The sequence below is a fragment of the Alligator sinensis genome, unplaced genomic scaffold, assembly GCF_000455745.1.
Source record: "Alligator sinensis unplaced genomic scaffold, ASM45574v1 scaffold989_2, whole genome shotgun sequence".
Classification (NCBI taxonomy): Eukaryota; Metazoa; Chordata; order Crocodylia; family Alligatoridae; genus Alligator; species Alligator sinensis.
The window spans coordinates 276,254-296,135 of record NW_005842162.1 but is presented as its reverse complement, the minus strand read 5'-3'; the positions used below and the strand labels follow the sequence as shown (position 1 = coordinate 296,135).

At 43.7% G+C, this 19,882-nt stretch overlaps 1 protein-coding gene and 1 long non-coding RNA gene across 2 annotated transcripts in view; one reads left to right on the top strand and one right to left on the bottom strand.

The window, feature by feature from the left end:
* Positions 1–19,882, top strand: part of TNKS (tankyrase) — a 254,549-nt gene that overhangs the window by 226,289 nt on the left and 8,378 nt on the right. Inside the window, exons 18-23 of the mRNA XM_025206544.1 lie at positions 425–534; positions 12,555–12,743; positions 15,343–15,580; positions 15,999–16,081; positions 16,925–17,045; positions 17,675–17,772. Of these exons, the coding sequence (XP_025062329.1) occupies positions 425–534; positions 12,555–12,743; positions 15,343–15,580; positions 15,999–16,081; positions 16,925–17,045; positions 17,675–17,772 (839 nt within the window). The remainder of the gene's footprint in view (positions 1–424; positions 535–12,554; positions 12,744–15,342; positions 15,581–15,998; positions 16,082–16,924; positions 17,046–17,674; positions 17,773–19,882) is intronic.
* On the bottom strand, positions 6,556–17,669 carry LOC112550601. The gene is made up of 3 exons (XR_003094530.1): positions 17,535–17,669; positions 10,376–10,468; positions 6,556–6,940 (listed from the first exon to the last, which is right to left on the bottom strand). It is a non-coding gene; the product is annotated as an uncharacterized LOC112550601 (long non-coding RNA).

Below are 19,882 nucleotides of genomic sequence, written 5' to 3'. Positions count from 1 at the left end.
CTAGCCCCACTCCCTCCCCCAACTCTGGGCCAGCCCTCCCTTGCCCCACACAGATCCAGGGACACATGCCCCCATGTCCTCCCGGGGTGTGTACGAGCAAGACCTGCCACCCCCTCCCCACACCCCCTGGATGAGCCACTTGTGGCTGTGTCTCCTGCTCTGCCTGGCTGCACAGCCCCACTCCTTCCCACACCATGGGGGCCTCAATTTGGACCCCCGCCCCTTAAAAACATGAAAAAAAAATGTAAAGGGGTACCTGAGCTGGAACTTTGAGAGAGAAGGGGTACACTTGTTAAAAAAGGTTGAATACCCCTGCCATAGCAAGAAAAGGAGGCGTTTTTGCTCTCTGAAAATCATTTTTAGCTTTTCAGCATTTGCTGTTTTTCAGTTTGCTTACTTCTCGCTCTTCTTTTCTTTCGTGCAGCTGGTTACAATAATTTGGAAGTAGCTGAATACCTTCTAGAACATGGTGCTGATGTTAATGCCCAAGATAAAGGAGGATTAATCCCTCTCCATAATGCAGCATCCTATGGGGTAAGTACAAGTACACTTATTATTTAGCACCCAAGAAGTAGAGAAGTCTATCAAATGGTTGCACCTGAAAGGAACTCTCGCAGCTGCCACAAATTGTCTTGTGTGGAAGAAAGTTCAGTGTCTGTTGACATGAAAGAATGATTGTCCTAAGTCACTACTGTATTATATGGAGCCTTTTTTTTTTACTCTGACAGAAGTTCAAATCATAATAGGAAGAAGATGTAATTGCTGCTAGACTGTACAGGGTTTCTTATTGTAGTGCTGGAAAATCTTTGAAACTGTAGCAGGCATACGAATCCATTGGCTACAGGATTTTAGGAACCTCTTGTTCTTACCCAAAGAAAACTCTCCTTGAGTAAAGCCTGAAGCAGTGGTTAAATAGCTGAATGGGAAGAAAGAGAGCAGTGTATGGATAGAGCAGTTTCATTTGTGGAAGAGCATTGTTAGTACCAGTACCAGTAGTCTGTTAGGGCTTACCTACATGGGAGAGGTAACTCTCCATGTTGATGCTTTCATTCTACACAGTGAGTGCCCTGTTGCAGTTTAGTGTAATGCACTTCCAGTGTAAACGAAGTTAAGCAGTACAAACATGCTTCTGTATAGATAAATAGTTGTATTAATATCAAAGTATACTTATTTAAGTTGTTATGATGTAACTTGTATCTTCATGAACCTGTAGCAATAAAGGATAGCAAAACAGTTGCAATGTTAACCTTGAATGAAACAAGGTTAAAGTTACTTATTAGCTCACTTGTACATTTTTTATTGCAACAGCTGATGCATGTTGCCTTGGGACAGCCCTGCCTCCTATTAACGTAATTATAGCTGTCTATACCAATGATTCTCAACCAGAGTGCCGCAGCACCTTGAGGTACCTTGAGATCCTTTTAAGGGTGTACCACAATATTAACGTTGGGTGTGCAAATTACCTATACATGATTCACAAGATAAATCCAGAAATTTCAAATAGAATTCCATAGTGTCAAAAACATTCTCACCTGCTGTGGTCTTTCTGAGTTGTTTGCAACAGCAGAATTGCTCTGTTATTTTTCCATAGTCAAAAAAAGAGTAAGAGCTGGCATTTTCCAAGGGGTGCCATGAGTCTAAAAGGGTTAAGAACCAACCATCTGTAGCTTCAGTGTTGAATAAAGACTGTCCATGTTTGAATCTAACAAGTGCATAATAGCTCACCATAATAGATGTACCAAGCTATCATCTCACCATGTTAACAAGCCCTTAGTGATCACCCTTTCTTTCTACCCCCACAAGACTGCTTTAACTTACATATAGTCAAGCATCGTTATGTGCAGTAGCTGCACAAATGTAAGACAGACCATTAGCTAAAACACCACATACTGCTTTTACTTGTGGGTGAGTTCAGAGAGAAATCTCTTACAAGCTATTTCATCGAGTCAACATTTGACAAAACCCCAGGAGATGCTTTAAGGTCAGATGAAAGACTGTGTGCGTGGCACTGAGTTAATGCCAGTCCTGACAAACAGGTTTGTTTGCTTCTTCCAGTTGTGTTTTTTCCCCTGACCTCCTCCCATTATCATAAATCAATTTCAGCAAACAGAATGCTGACAAAAATAGCTGGCTTGGAGATCAGAAGGAAAATAAATTGGGTACTGCAAGAGAGTAGAAAATAGTTAAGGCATTTTGTTAGCAATACCAAGAGACAATTAAGTGAATGGCATATCTGCAATTATACCATTGTGATACGTGATTGATATGCGTCAGTTTATCAGTTGTGATTTCAGTACTGTACGATATGGGATGCAATGTGTAGGTATTACACAGTGGATTAACAGCAGAATTCCAAATTCCAGTCTGACTCTCTTTTGTTAAGCATCATTTGAGATCTTTAATATTCTTTGAATGTTTTGTTATAGTCTGTCATCTGACGCTAGAGGCACAGTCTCAAGCTTTAGTAAATGATCCCTTTTCCTTCTTTGTAGGGCAGGGGTGCCAAAATCACTCAGCCCCACAAGCTGGATTAGTGGTGTGGGGTTGGTCCATGGGCTGAATCAGACCCACGGACCCCATGCCTCTCCTAGCATGTTGGATCCAAGGCCTGCTCCAACTGGTCTGGGGTCCACGCTACATGCAGCATGGATCCCAGAGCAGGGGAAATGGGTGCTATGTGCAGTGCAGTCCAGCTAGAGGCATATAGCATGGATCTTGGAGCAGCTGAAGCGAGCACTGCGATGCATGCAATGTGTCAGCCCTAGCTGGACTGTGCCCATTCCAGCCAGTCCAGGACCCACACCACATGTGGTGCTCTCAGGCATTGTGTGCAGTATGGGTCCTGTACTGGCTCGAGCAGGCATAGCATGTGGTAGTCTGGCTGGGGCAGGCATTGTGTATAGCATGGCACCTACTTCAGTCATTCAGGAATCCACAATACATGCCCTGGGCCAGACAGGGTTGCACATGGTGCCTGTTCTGATCACTTCAAGATCCACACTGTACCCGCCTACCTGTCCAGTGAGGTCCCAGAGCTGCTGGGACAGATACCATGAGCCGAGCACAATCCTGGGCCCTCCCATGGGGGTGGTCCATCATGCGCTGTGCCCCATATAAGTCTGCTGAGACCCAAGGCCAGCACCTGAAGACTGGATGGCAAGCCTTCATGGGCTACATCCAGCCTGTGACCCATATGGTGTGACACCCCTACTCTAGAGTAATCCACCAGTGCTCAGTTGTCTTTCTGTCTTTAAGTTCAATCATGCATGGGTTAAATAGCTGAACAGCTGCTTATTCCATTTGTTAGTCTTATGTTTCTGTGATTTTGTCAGTGATGCATAGGAGAACTCTCTTAAATTCCTAAGAAGTTGCTAAGAAAAACCACCCACAGTTAACATGAGTCGCCGTTAATACAGGATAAGGATTGTTGGCTATTTGCCATCCCCATAGAGCTCATTGATTAAAAAACAAAACACAACACTGCTTACATGACATTTAGCATGCCAGCTGTTTCATACTGATTTCATACTGTTTCATATGTTCACATCGCGGCCCCTGTCCGATTCCAACAAATCTGCTAATTCTGCTAAATACCTTGTCATCAAGAATCTCAGACGATGGCTTACAGGGCATGACTGAGATTATTGAAGGAAAGATTATGCACGATCAGATACCCTGAAATGGATCTGAAACTCCAGGAGAACCTTCCCAGAGTGGCTGATACAGACTGGTCAACATGGTGATGCCTGAACTGCCTGCACAACACAAACTGGAAGATCAAAAACAAACATGATTAAATGGGGCTACTTTAATTACATGAATACATGCGAGTGCAGTGAAGTGCCGACCATGGAGCACTTGCTCATTTGCTGACTCCTTGGTGAGACCTGTACAAAGGAGAACCTTGCTGCAGCAATGGAAAGAGCCATCACTTATATATGATTCTGAAAAAACATTTAATTTATGACAAGGACATAAGAAGAAGAATACTGACTCAATTATTCTTGTCACTTTCACTGCAAATATCAGCCATGGAATGGTTTTTCTTGCCTCTTTCACAGCTTATACCAGCCAGTTTTACTGTCCACGTCATTTAGCCACCATGTAGCTGTTAGCCCAGTAAGTAAGCAGGCCAGCTGAGCAAGGGCATAAGAAAAAAGCAGTGGTTGCTAAAGACACTTGTTTGGACTATTCAGCGATAGGTCTGTTCAGAATACCTGAGAAAGAGCAGGGAATCATTCCATTTCGAATGTGTCCCTATTCAGCTGTGAGGAATTAGTCTTTGGGCTTTTGTTCAATTTCCTCTAAGCAAGAGCACTAAGAAAGATAAAACAAGACAAAACCAAAGCAATTCTGATTTCTGCAAAATGCTTGAGATTTGATTCTGTTCTTCTCCATCTCTCTAGAGGAGAATATTGACCTTTTCCTATGATCCCAGACCAGTTGTCTTAGCAGAGCAGCCAGATTTATTACCCAAAGCCTCATTTATTGTACCTGACAGCGCAGACTGTAGGACTCTGACAGATATAAAGGGATGCAGCCCAAACTCGGTCATCCAAGAACAATATTGTTCTGACTTCAGTTTCATTCCAGCGCATGTTTAAGTATTTGCTGCTCCTGCAACTGCTCATTCTCGTTGCATCATCCATGGAAATTCATTTATCAGCCATATCAGCTGAACACCTCTTAACTCACGCTAGCACTATATTTCCTTACAGCACAGTGACAATTTATGAGACTGTGTAGATTAGTCCAACCTACTCCTTAGACCAGGGGTGTCAAAAGATATGGCCTATGGGCCTGATCCAGCCTGCAGAGCCCTATCATCTGGCCCCTGGTGCTGTCTGGGAGTCTCAGAATTGACCCACAGCAACATGTGGGGTATGTCATTGCCTTTCCTGTCATACGTAGCAGGTGCTCCAACTCATGTCCTGGAGCAATAAAGGAGACGCTGCATGCAGCACGGTCCAAGAGCAGTAGTATGCTGTTCTACTGCTCTGGGGCTGCGATGCACATGGCAGCTGCTCTGGGACCATGCTGTATGCAGGGCCTGGCCAGCACACAGTAGGTGGAGCAACTACTGTATGCAGCACAGCCCCAGAGAGACCACCGCGTACAGCACAGCTGGAGCAGGATCATGCCATGTGCAGTGCCCTCTCCAGCACACTGGATCTGGCATGCAGGGCCGGTCTGTGGGTCCTTTTCAGATGAGTTTGACACACCCACCTTAGACTTTTATGAAGCCTCCCTTAGAGCTCCTGAATGAATATTAGCTATTCTGCTGTTAACCAAAATAGTATTTATTTTAACCATAGTCAAGCTCTGTGAGCTAATCTAAACTTCACAGGTTTCCCCAAGGACCGTAACTTTGTCTCCACCCTCAACTCTTGCCCAGTGTGGTAACAGATTTCCATCTCAACCAATTAGCTAATACGCCATTATTCTTTCCTAGACTCCCTGCTCATTCAGGCAACGCAGAATGTCACATATTAGATGCCAGAAGCACTTTAGTTTTAAGCCTAAATACAGTCAGAGTTCAGAAAGTTACCAAATCTTCTTATATCTTAGGCACACTGTAATAAAGGATAAGCAGTTATTTCATCGAGATTGCTTAGGAGATTTGGTTATGAATTGGAGAGAGACCTGCTTTTTAATCCCTATTATCAATTAGATCATATTCCACAATGGGTAAGACAGCCTCTTTGACATGTTTTAGGCCTAGTGTTCTTGTAGAAATATGCAGAGCTGCTATATGGCATTCTATTCACATGTTCACAAAACATTTGATCTATGTCTAACATCTTGGTCAGATACTCAGGTAGGTAGAGTGGTATGTCAGTCACTATCTAATTAAGACTCTGTCCCACCTTCCTCATTGGACAATATTGCTTGTAAGATGATTTTCTTGAAAGAATGTGCAGAGGTTACTCCGTGAAGATATGAGGGTTACTCACCAGAAACAACAGTTCTTCGGGATAGATTCTACAGTCACACTCCCTGTTCACCTGTCTCTCTTCCTCATTAAAATCTTGAACCAAAGCAAGGAATCATGATGGAAATAACTAAAACAGTTGGTTTGTCACAGCCCCCTTTGTTGGCTATATCATCAAAGTGATATAACAGTAGAGGAGGGGCACAAAAAAATGAGAGAACAGTCAAGCAGGCACTGCTGCAGAAGCATTCTACCATCACAACTGCATCTCTGGTTCATCCTGAGGTCATGATTTTGCAGTGTCCCTCTTTAAATGAGTACAGGTGAGTAACCCTCATTTCTGGTCACTCTGAGACAAAATACTGGCCTGTATTTAATATAAAATAATAATAGAAAAGAATCACTGGTTTAATCTATTATGGCAGTTCTTGTGCTGTGTATTCACATTCTAAAGATCAAACCTGCAGAAGGTTGACAAGCAGTAATTCTAGAGTTTATCCCAAGGCAACATGCATCATTTCTGCCTTACATGTTTTAATGTTTACCTCAGTCACCAAAACAGAAATTGGTTAATATTTAGGACAGAACATTGTCAATAATTGTTTCAAGCTGGTAGTTACTTAAAAATATATATATAATTCCATTCTATTCCGTAACATGATCATTATAGAAAACATTAATGAGAGTTGTACTTGATGATCTTTCAGCAGCCACTTTTAGTTAAGAAGTGTTGGGTGCCTTTTTGTCACTGAGGAAGCTCTCTGAGGTGTGCAGCAGCCATCACCATCTCTGAATTTTAGTAATGTGGGCACAGAATTCAAGTGTTCTTACTCCTGATGTTCTTATTTAACATGTTCCATATGATATAACTCCTTCCTCAGAAAAAAGTGGATTTCCTTTGGTTCTTCTGTGTGACACTCTATGCTGTGTATATCCTGCTCTTTTACCATACAATTAGATGGTGTTTTATGTCACATGACAGAAAAATATGGGATTCCCATCAATTTGCTTGAAAGTTGAGAAAAGGAGAGATAAGATTAGCCATCTTTTAAAACACATCTTAAGAAATAAAGCCTCTCTTGCTAGGGGTTGGTGACTACCTTAAAAATGGAAAACATGAAATCTGCCTCTGACATGTATCTTTGGGGTTTTGCTGACAATGTCAAGCAAGTTTTCTTACTCCAATCTGCTAATTTTTAGCTGACTGCTCACTTTTTCCCTTTTTGTACTGACGAACCATTTATCAGTAAAAAATACTCTCAGGAACATGATACAGGGAGTTATTTTTTCTGTGTAATTTGTTTCCTTTTCTTGTTTAGCTTGGAGATTTTAAATTGGATAATTATGGGGAGCTAGTGGAAGGGTGTACATAGCTGCTACCATAGGCGCTGACTTCAGTTTTTGCCAGGGGGACATGAGATGATGGATATGTGGAAAGTTTTGCCCATTTCAGGTGACAGCCCTCTTTCCAAGGGGGAGGGTCAGGGCACTTGGGCCCTCATGTACTTGGCACCCATGGCTGCTACAATGGTGCATTCCTGGCATGTGGAAATAATAGCCATTGAGGAAAACTGTACCCCAACCTGCCCTGCCATCCGTTGCCAGACCTCTGCTGTCTCCCGATTCCCAACCTGTGCTGCCACCCACCCCTGGACATGTACTGCCACTCAATCTCCCATTCCATGCTGCTGTCCACTCCTAGACTGATGCTGCCACCCAATCCCCGCACCAAAGATGTTACTTTGCTCAACAGAAAAGGTGGCCAGTCAGTTCCTGAAAGCAAAAGGTGCATCATTGGCTGGGAGGGTCCAGACAGGTGTTGAAGGCTGGATTTATGATGTCACACACGTAACTCTTTTGTTGCCCCCTTTTATGCTTTTCTTCATCTTTACTCCTTCGATGACTTTTTGCTCTTGGATTGGTCTCTCTGCTGTCAGTATGCTGTCCATATTTTATCCTGTCAGCATATTCCTTTGTTCAACAGACCCATCACAAGCACACCTCTTAATTTCGACTTTTTCCAGTGTCTTACTCTGGGTACTGTCCACTGGTCTCCCTTATCACCTTTCATTAACATATCCAATCATTTCATCCCTCTGATTAGCCAGTTAGTGCCAAATCCAATTAATTTAAGCTGATAACAAGCCCATTGCTATATTATGTTAGAAGAACTTGTCACAGTGATAAAACAGAAAAGATACAATATAATGAGCACCATGAGCTCTACAAAAACATCTCAAGGCCAGCTGATAAACAAAATGAAAAATTTCAGATAATGAGTCTATACAGAACTGAAGTAATGACTAAATACGGCTGAAGATATATATTGCTGCTGCTGGACGGGCAGGGGGTGCTTCACCATGGCGGCACAGGGCTCCATATTAGTTAAACTAATATATATTAGTTAAACAATACTATAATTATATATTATTATATATTAGTTAAACAATACTATAATTCACCACTGTATAAGGAGGTGCAACTTTAAAACTTAAAATACAACAAGTTATTTAAAGCATAAAATACAACAAGTTACCCTAACCCCACCCCTGCTGGTGCCCCTCAGCCCCTGCATCCCCAGCCCTGCTGGAGGGGGCACCTAGCTGCCAGGGCTATGGGGCCAGGGACCTGGGTCTGCAGCCTCCTGCATCCCCCGCAGTGCCTGAGCCCCAGGTGCCGCCTGCGGGAGGCAGCAGCTGCTGCCGCGGAGCAGAGCACAAAGCCCAGCTCCCCCTCCCCAATGGGCAGCATGGCAGGCGTGGAGCCCGTTGGAGGCGGGGAACGGGTATTGGCTGCCTACTGCAGACTTGGGCTCCCCGAACTGCTCCCTTCCTCCCACCCCCCAACCCCAGGGCCTCTATGGTGAAGCAAGCAAGTGGCAGGGCAGAGTGGGGCGGGGAAGCTCAGCACTGCCACTGAGCCACCATGGTGAAGCACCCCCTGCCCGCCCAGCAGCAGCAGGGGTCACAACCCTATGCCACTGCCTCTGCTGCTCCTGAGCAGGCAGGGGGCACTTCGCTCTACCTGCATGGGGCTTGCAGCAGTGGCACCAAGCTTCCTCTCCCCACTCTGCCCATTGTGTCTCGCCCACTGGGCCCCAGAAGCCCCAGGTAGGGCAGCAGGGAGCCTGAGCCCGCAGTGGGCAACCCACGCCTGCCTCCAAATGTTTTCCCCATGCCCTCCCTCTTATCCCGCCCCCCAGACAAGCCGCCTGTGGCTCCATCCCACTCCCCACCCAGACCCTGCAGCTGTGCATTCCAGCCTTGGGCCCCAGGCCCCACGCACTACCCAGGTTGGGCAGCAGCCCCAGCCCTGTCCAACTTCCTCCCTTCCTCACTATAGGGGCCTCAATCCTCCCCAGACTTACCTGCAGGAGCTGCTCTCCAGGCTGCTTGGCAGCCATAGGCATGTGTGCCCGGTGTCCCCTGCCTGACCACCCTCACGGTCCCCCCAGCAGAAACCCACAATTTCCCATGTTTTTCTCCTTTAAAGCAGAAAATCTTGGTTTTCTCCTTAAAATGAGAAAATCTGGGTTTTACCACATTTTTCTGTGGCAAATGGAAAACCTGGATCCCCGCTCATAACTGAAGTCCAGGTTATTAATTTTCTGAGTGCTTGACTTTTGGCCACAGATATCCCCCCTGGATAATTTGGTTTTCCCCTATTAGCCCTTCTTGGATTATAGCGATCTGGGGTCCTGAATCCCTTCATCCCAAGTATGCCTTGCCATTAATCTTGGCTTTCTTAACATGCTCTAAGTCCCATAGTGGAAGTTCCCAGTGCATGTACATAGTCTGACCTGTCTTTGTCTTACCCCTTCCACAATCACCCCTTCTACCTGGTGTTGTGATCTGTCCTCTCATTCCATAGAGCTCTTGGGTTTTCAGTGCATCCATACTTGAAATACCTCTGGGAACCTTTCTTTTCCCCCAAGCATTTACTATCAATTTGGAAACCACAGGACATAGTTAAGCTTCATTCCATTTCTAATGCTTAATCTTACAAGATCATTTAAATCAGAACTCTAACTTCTGAGAGGTCGTGGGCTGTGCCGCCCCCAGGGGCAGTAGCAAGAAACAGAAGCTGAAGGAAGGAGAGGAAGCTGCAAGAGCCTCAGCCTGGTGTGGGGAAGCAGTAATGGCTGGGGGAAGTAGTGCTTGAACCCACTGCAGGATGTGCACAGAGTAAAGGAGGTAAAGGAAGTGGGAGCCTGCAGGCTGTGGCTTAGCCACTCGCAGGCTGCCACCTGGGCAACCCTAAACTGACTCTTCTTGCGTAATAATCTGGTTTTCTGCCACATTTGGCAGTACTCCTCAGATTAGCATCATCTGTAAATTTTGTGAGGACACTTCCTGTTCCACTAACAAGGCCACTGATAAAAAGATTAAACAGGATGAATGCTAAGATCAACATAAGTGACCTCCTTCCAGTCGGATACTTCACCTTTCAGCATAACTCTCTGCAGACTCCCTTTGCACCAGCTCCTTGTGATTTCAGCAATGATCCTCATCCTGTCAAGTCTGACCGATAATTTCCCTTGAGGAATAGTATTAAAAGCTTTGTTTAGACCTAAATAAATTAATTCCATTGTATTACCCTTATCTAAGAAGTCCATTATCTTGTCATAGAATCGTATTAAATTAGTCTGACACAATCATCTGATAAATCCATATGTTTTGTACCATTTCTTTCCATGTTGTTAACTATCCTTTCCTTCAGTATCTGTTCTAGTACCATGTGTACTATTGAGGTCAAGCTAACAGGCTTGTGATTGCCTGAGACACTCTTCTCCCTTTTTTTGAAATGGACATTATGGCTGCTTGCAGACGTTTCTAAAAAGGCACTTTAAATTCTCTGCACTCCCATGCCAAGCCCAGTGCATGCCTAGAAGATGCAGCACGTTAGTTGGACCCGGCTTGCCCGACATCTGTATAGATCGGGCATTTTAGTGAGGCTTTTTTGGTAATTTTATCTAATTGCTGTTTGAATCAGCTTTATCTAAAAGCACCAACAAGCCCCGCTGAAGCACCCAATATATACAGATGCTGTGGAGCTGGGTTGAAGTAACAAGCTGCTTCTTTCGGTTAAGTGCCTTGTGGGGTGGGGTTGTTTTTTTTTTAACATCTTCATGCAGCCTGTATGTACTGTTAATCTAGTCCTAAGTATTGTTTGTGAGTTTACGGAGTCCACAAAAATCTATGCTAGAAGAGTTGCTGTTTCACATGTGAATTCCTTTAGTATTCCAGGATGGAAATTATCCAGCTGCTGCCCCACCCTTTGCCCTTTTGGTAACATCAAGCAGTCTTAGTTTTCCTTCCCCAGCAGGTATGATATTTTCCCTCTGCATGTCCTCATAGCCATGTGGTATGCCACCAATATCCTCTTACCTCTTCATCCTGATTAAAGACTAGGGCAAAGTATTTGTTCATTTTTTTGGCTACTTCTAAGCTGTCTTTGATCTCCACTTTAACTTAAGCATATAATGGCCTCACTTCTTCCCTCCTGATTCTCTTTTTATTTATACAACCAAAGAAGCTTTTGCTGTTAGTTTTAATGTGTTTCTAAAGCTCACACTAAACTTAAGCCTTAAGCCATTTCTACTTTGTTCTTGCATTGTCTGACCACAGAACAATATTTCTTCTTGTGAAACCTAAGACTTGAGAATGAACACAGTTTTTTGTCCTCAGTGAAGCCCCAGCCCTGCAATCATTTATGCACTTGAATTCTTGGTTGACTGTTGCGATGCTTGAAGTGAAGCATGGGTAAAGATGTGCAGGATCAGGGCCTAAAAGTATGAAATGTTCTTCTTACAAAAAAAAAAGATTATTTCCGTACAGCACTTTAGACCTAAATTCTTTTCTCTAGTGTCAACAGAAGAGAAGAACAAGCAATATTGTTTGTTTTGGGAGAAGTGCTACTTGATAGTTTATATATATATATAATGCAGCTAGACCACATGCATAATAAATCTAGAACTACTTGCATGATGGATTGGCAGAAGAAAACTGGGGCATAGGGTCATGCTCGGAGAAAGATAGCTTATATGATGATGGGAGAGAGCTAGCCTAGCTGTCTTACACTGTTTTCCATGCCTCAGAAATTACAAAGATAAGCTCCCAAGAGGAGGAAGGAATGTCCTTTGTTGTTCATGAGTTTTGTTTTGTGGTTGGTTTTTTTTGTGACATCTTTCGGGCACACGCTGCCTCAGGTGACCTAAAGAAGGACATTTTTTGCCCAAAAGCTTGCCAGACTTCTCTTCCAACTATACAGTTGGTCCAGTAAAAGATATCATAAAAAACCCTTGTCTTTTGTACATTTCCTGAACCATCATGGCTACAGCAGCACACCAACCTTCCTACTTCATTGTTCATATGCTCTCTTCAGCCAGACACTGAAACCAGCATTACCTGGAAGGAATGTCACGACGGCACAGGAGGAGTTGAAGATATTGAAAAATAAAAGGGAAATGAAAAGGATATTTCAATAGCCTTGTTCCTCCTATCTAAATAAAAACACAAACAAGATGTTATTTGAAAGGATCAAAAAAATTGTACAGGCATATGTACTACTTTGTTCTCTTTTGGTCCTGTACTTTATTGATAGAAGTATTTTTTTTCCCCAGCATGTGGATATAGCAGCACTGTTGATTAAATACAACACATGTGTAAATGCAACAGATAAATGGGCATTCACACCATTGCATGAAGCAGCACAAAAAGGAAGAACACAGCTGTGTGCTCTGCTATTAGCTCACGGAGCAGATCCAACCATGAAGAACCAAGAAGGTCAAACACCTTTAGACCTGGCAACAGTAAGTTCATATGATAAAGCATCAAAAGCTGTTGCAATGAATCAGGTTTGCATATTAAATGACTATCAGTGTTTCCACTGCACCAGTGGTCTTCATGCTGAAATATGGGAAATGTAGTGTGGTCATGACTCCTTGACACACATTAATGACCCCTCTGTCACAAGCCCCATCACTGTACACCCATAGACTGAGATCCCAGCATGTCTTAAAATTTAAGATATCCTGCCTGTTTACATTCAGGTTCATTCCCAGCACCTTGATTTTTCCAAAGCTAAATGTATCCACCTAAAATATCAGTGGTTGGGGCGTCAGCCATGGTACTTTTTTTTTCCTCTTTAAACCTGTGAAGTAAATCAAGTGAGACTCTGGAAGAATCTCTGTGTTCAACAGTGGCTATTATCAGTTCCTGAACAGCTTCTCTATCCTTTTTTGGCAACACATAATTCCAAGGCAATAGAGCTAGAATGACCTTCAAATTAATAAACAGCTGTAGGTTGTATTGAAAACTGGCAGCTTTAGTTGTTTTTTATATCTTACAGGACGCGTGAATATTCTAGGTTCCATATCTCCCTATTGTTGATGGTTGCTGTATGGGAAGTGGCAGGCACAGAGAACTGTGTAGTAGATAAAATCCGGTATCAGGAGAGAGAGAGCCACATGAGACAAAGAAGTGAGGGTGGGGAGAAGTCAAACTGAGTTATTTAAACAATTCCCCAAATAAATTCATATTGCACTGTCTCCCCTCTCCTTCATCCAAAGTTGTTCTCATTTGATCCTGGAAAATGGTGACTCTGAAAAGTTTGCACAAGTTTGCAGCTATGTATTTGCCAACCAACAGTGAAATGGTGGCGATAAGACTTCCCATCATCTGTCCCCAGTAGCTGAGTAGTTAGGACAGTTGTCTTGGAAGTCTGAACTTGGATTTCTCTGATACCTTACCTCTGTCCTCTAATCACCAGGCCACAAGTCAGGCATTCCTTTTGAAGTTAAGCCTCTGCACCTTGCATTTAATAGCCATTGGGAAAAAATGGGTGGAGGGCAGTGCTAAGGAAAATTTCTGCGTTGTTGAGGACATAGCTCTGATCTATGGGCCCAATCTGTTTGGGATGGCAGCCACATTACTGAGCCATATATATCCTCTGCCTTGCTCTCTTCCTCCTGGCCCCACAAATCATGTGTGTCCCTCTTGTGGCTGTCCAGGGGTCATCTTCAAAGGAGCATCAGAGAGCAGCTTCCATTGATGTTTGCCTAGTGATTAGTCTGTGAAATAAGGTTCAAACTCTCTCTGGATGATGGGAAACCTAGATCCTGGGTCTCTGACTTCACAGTCAAGTGTCCTAGTCACTCGACTATTGCAGACAAAAGGCAGAAAGTCTGTCCTCCTCTGGTGTCTAACATCTGTTTCATCCAGCTACACTTTTGGCACTAGATACATTACACAACCACAGGGGGTGCATACCCATAGCTAGGCACGTGTACAACTGATACATAACCTACTGCGCATGTCTAGCTTCCACAAGCATGTAGTCATCTGCACACACAGGTTTACATGTCTACTAATAGTATGCCACCCTATGCATAAATGCCAAAAAATGGCCCCTTAGGCCAGGAATAGAATGCCACCATATGTGGCTAATGCATTTCATAAGTAGGGAACTATCAAATAAGAATAGCGAGGTGCTTTATTCCTATACAAGGCATTAGTGAAACCATTACTAGACACTCTGTCCAGTGCTGATGTCCATATTGTTAGAAGGATGTTAAATTTGGAGAGGGTTCAGAAAAGATCCATAGGAATAATTTGAGGTCTGAAAGAAACTGCCTTACAATAAGGGACTTAAGTTCAACCTAGTTTCATCAAGAGAAGGTGGAGATGATTGAACTGCATGAGTACCTAGATGAGGAAGGGATTTTTGATAGTAAAGTTCTGTTTATTTCACCAGACAAAAAGCATAATGAGATGCAGTGGTTAAAACCTGAAATGAAACAAATTCAGACTAGAAATAAGATGTATAATTAAACTTGGGAAAAACTTATTAGGGAAATGGTAATTTTCTGTCACTTCCCGTCTTAAAGTAAGACTGGTTATCTTGCAAAAACGAATATGTTGACTCAGGCAAAAGTTGCAGCCTCAAAAGAGGACTTTCATGGTGGGAGTCCTTGGTCTGTGTTATGCAGGATGTATTTTAGTTGATTATAAAGTTTCTTTTTGTCTAAACCTGCATGGAATAGCCCTTTCCTGACAGGAAGTAAAGTTAAATCATAGAATCATAGAAAATTAGGGTTGGAAGGGACCTCAGGAGGTCATCTAGTCTAACCCTGTGCTCAATGCCGGACCATTGATCCTCAGAACATAATTGAAAATAAGCAAGCTAGTCTTCAAAAGTTGTTTTAAGCTGTGTGAATGTCTGAACAATCCAAAATAGTCTTCTAAAAGGGTCCCTTCTAAACGAATACCTGTTCAAGGATAGGTTTGTTTTTGGAGTTCTTTTTTTAATGGGAAAATTAGAATTATCAATTGAAGGTATCTTTTTCTTTCCCTAGATAGTGATTTTAATGAAAATGAGGCCTCACGTAAATAATGCTTCCTGTTTTTCAGGCAGATGACATCAGAGCTCTGCTGATTGATGCAATGCCTCCAGAAGCCTTGCCTACCTGTTTTAAACCTCAAGCTACTGTTGTTAGTGCCTCTCTAATCTCACCAGCATCTACTCCCTCTTGTCTCTCTGCTGCCAGCAGCATAGATAACCTTACAGGGCCTCTGGCAGAACTAACAGTAGGAGCAGCCTCCAATGCTGGGGATGGAGCAGCAGGAACAGAAAGAAAAGAAGGAGAAGGTAATTTTGCTCCTGGATTACATTAGCTTGCTGAAATAATGTTGGTTGGTATTCGCAGTTTGCCTTGTGTAATCAGGCAGGTACATCCAACTAACCAAAAATACTGTAAATGCTGAACTCCAGGAATGTCCATAACTCAAAGGGACTGAAAGTTGTTGTGTTGTGCACAGAGATGGTCTCTCCTCTTTGGGAACTGTTCTTCTTAACTTTTCATTAGTGATTAAATCAGCATTCAAAGGGGAAGGATCTCTGATAGGTTTCACACATTTTCACCATTGCTGTTGTTTAGAAAACCTGATGGGTGTATCTGGGTAGCAAAACTGATCTGATACCAGTGTGCCTCTGTGTACCTTTATAACTTGCCATCCTATTTTACTCATTTTGGGATAATATAGTAATCTTGTTTCTCTTATTATAGTCACTGGTCTTGACATGAACATCACGCAGTTCCTGAAAAGTCTTGGTCTTGAACATCTTCGGGATATCTTTGAAACAGAGCAGGTATGGAACAAGCCTAATCACTGGTGCACTCGTATGCATCTGCCTGATTAAAGGTAGATTAGTCTGGCCCATTTTGCTAGCATCTCTATTTCCTACTTAAAAAACCCTGTTTTTAATACCAGTGGGAAAACAAAAGTAACAAAGGAAACTGCAAATGAATTGTGTAAATCTGAGGTCCAGAGTAGAACAAGTCTACTCTGGACCTCAGATTTACACAAATCATTTGCACCCCTCCGTAACGTTTGTAAATTGAATGGTCGCTAATTTCAAAAATTAATTTATAGACTGCAGTGCTTACCTCTTTGCAAAGAGGCCTGGCAGTGCAAATGGTGAATTGTCCAGGCAGGGACAAGCCTTAGCTTGAAGACTAGTTAGGAAAAGAGGAGGGGCTTGAGTTACGGTATCTCCTGCTGAGGCACCTGGGGCGACAGAGTTCAGCATTAGTAGCAGAGAATCCGCTTGCAGGAAGGGGTGGGGGCAAGAGCAGTCAACCCTGGGATGCTGGAGGACTTGGCCAAACTATCACCCTATATGTAACATGCTGCAGGTTCAAATTAAAGTGCAATACAAACTGCAGAGATACCCTACGCTTTACAAGTAACATCTTTGTGGCTAAATGATCATATTGTGGCTTATTATTGGGTGATAAATTGCTGGACCATGTACCATGTTACAGCATATTGTTCCATTAACATGAATTGCACTTGGAATATGACATCTGCTAGGGGAATGAGAGATTATGTTCCCAACTTGTAGTGTGAGTACTGTATAATTTCTGCAATGATAGGACTAGTCTTTATGACACATTGAAGACCTAGCTACTGATTCTTGTCATCTTTTCAGATAACCCTTGATGTGTTGGCAGACATGGGGCATGAAGAGTTAAAAGAAATTGGCATTAACGCATATGGACACCGTCACAAATTAATAAAAGGTGTAGAGAGACTTCTAGGAGGGCAACAAGGTAAATATGTTGAAGTATCCAAAGATACACATGCTTGCTTGCTTTGATTTATATGGAAGTAGAGTTCCCTGAAATAGTGCACAGCAAACTTGCAGCAGACATCATCTTTTCTCTCCCTCTTTTTTGGGAAATGGCTGCCCACAAAAACACCCAGAAGAATCCCTGCAATGTTCAGGGCACAAGGCCCTGATAGACTTCTGTAGCATGTGTACAAGGTGGGAGGGGAAATCTTGAGGATCTCAGCCCTTGTGTACCTACCCAATGGCCAGCTGCAACGTGGCGCACAGGTTTGCTCCAAGGAGAACACATATGTATATGCTACTAATACCTCATTCTTGAATTGACTGAACTTTTAGATGTGATGTTATTAACACACACAGGATTTTCTATAAAATAGAAATGGTCAGATACACTAATCTCTCTCTCTTTTTTTTTTTTTAAGGCCCATTCAATTAATACAGCATTTGAAGGAATTTAGATTGTACTTACTTGTTATTTTCCTTTAATGTTATGCACTTAGTCCTGTTCTCTGCTTATTTAACAAGACTAATGATGGCAACACTGGATAAAATGCAGCTAGCCTGGTTTCCTTTCAGGGATTTTACTCCTTCCATTCTTTCCTCCTGCAGGCACCAATCCTTACTTAACATTTCACTGTGTGAGCCAGGGGACTATTCTCCTTGACCTTGCTCCTGATGATAAGGAGTACCAGTCAGTAGAAGAGGAGGTATTGTATCTTTGTTTCAAAGTTAGTATGTGAGAGCTGTTTAATGTCTGTCTGGGACAGGGGTGGGCAGTTATTTGGGCTGGAGAGCCACTTAAGTGTTGGTAAGCTGTTGAGGGGAGGGTGGAAATGCCAAGTAATCCTGTCCGGCCGCTGCCAGGAACCTACTTGTCCTGCCCGTTTGCCCACTATGATGAGCTGCTGCTACTGCGCTACATCAGGAAAGTTGGTGTTGGCTGCCCCGGGCTGAGTACCCTGCCCCCCACCCCAACTGGCATGGACTCTGGCACCGTGGTGGCAGCAGCTGATGACAGCAGGCGGGCGGGATGGGTGCTCAGCACACTGCATCACACGCTATCTCATGAAGGTCTGGCTGCCAGCGGCCACAATACCAGGACTGCACATGCCTACAGGAAGCCAGGGAGGGTGGAGGAGTCTGTGTGCTGCCTGGTCCCAGCTGCAGAAGCACAGGGCACAGTCCTCCCTCTTTAGGCTCCTTGTAGCAGCCTGTGAGCCAGATGAGATCAATTGGAAGGCCAGACATGGCCCGCAGGCCATATTTTGCCTGCCTCTGGTGTAGGAAGTTAGCATGCTTCTACACTGAAAAGTGGTTCTCTCAGGGTCTGGACAGAAATTACTTTTGAAATGTTTCCAAGTGTAACAGGCTCAGAAACATTTCAAAAGCTGCAGGACACGTTGGAGCCTCCATGGTTTCCACCAGCTGGTATGCTTCAAGCTTACCAGCTAGGGAGCACTACATGGGCTGCAGTAACCTGCAGCTTTGCTCCCCCCTCCCCCAAGAGGGAGGGAGGTAGCAGGGAAGGGAGAGTGGAGAGGGGGAGTAGATTGGTAAGAAGGGGTCTGGTAGAGGGGGAGGTGGCAAGGGCTTCCTACTGCCAGGATTCTAATGCTCTGTCCCCTGAACTTCCCAAATCCCCTGGACTTCTCCTCTCTCACTCTGAGCAGAGTGGAGAAGTATAAAAAGTATTGAGTCTGTAGAACCTAGCTCCAATGGCATCAGAGGCTTTGGGAGTTAGCAGGAGTCTGGTGGACCTGGCAGTGCCTATCAAGCTGTCCACCCTGCTTTCCCTCTCTTCCCTACAGCAAGGCACTGTGGGATTCTGAAGGACCTGTCCTTGTGCACACATAACAAAACGTGAAACACTTAAAATACTACCTCATTTAAAGAGGTACTATTCTGGAGTGCTTCAGACACTTAGAATGCTTGTAAGGGTATATGCATTTGTACAGCTGGACCTTTGGAGCTTCATAGGTGTTTGAAATGCTCCAGTTGTTACTTACGTCTACACTTACACTGGGACATATTGTGTTCCATGCTTTCTGATCACCAGGTGCAGGGTGCCTAGGTCAGACTAAGTTCTTTTCCTTTTTCAAATTGCTGGTGTTCTACCAGCCCCCAAATGCAGGGTGTTTACATTACACCCTCGCCAGTGCCTCCACAGCCCCTTCTTTTTTCCTTTACATACAGCTTTACAATATGTCACTGATTTAAAATAAAAAGGCAGTGTTAGTGATACAGAAAAAGAGAACCCAGCTTTCACTTAGCCTTGCAGAGCCAAAGCATTTAAAAAGAGTTGAAAGCAGTAAAGCATACTTTGATCTGTGAATCCCTCAAGTCAACTGCCAGGGTGAGTAAGGGGCAGGTGTGTTGAGTAGGAAAGAGCCATTTTATATCATGTCTTTCCTCGGTAGCACCACAGCAGCGAACATATAAGCAGCCCTCACTGAATCACACTCATATGACTCCCTAGTGCACTGTCCTGCCATTTGTACACCCCTGTGGTTTTACTTTCCAGAAACTAGTCTGGTCCAAGATCAGCTCTAGTCCAATTAGGTGGTTTTTAATATTGCTGGAAGTCCTTAGAGCTTGGTTGGTCATGTCAAAGCAGGTCCAGGACACCCACATGGTATCAGAGCAAGAAGCTAAGTGGGTGAGCAAGGGAAAGTAATATCAAGTCATGGGTTGGTATTAATAAGAATATACTAGGACAGGCAACTGTTCTGTCCTCTCCCTTCCTGAAAGCAGGGAACATGGCATTTTCTCCTGTCTAAACACAGGAAGCAGGGAGAGAGGGCAAATAATATTCCCTAC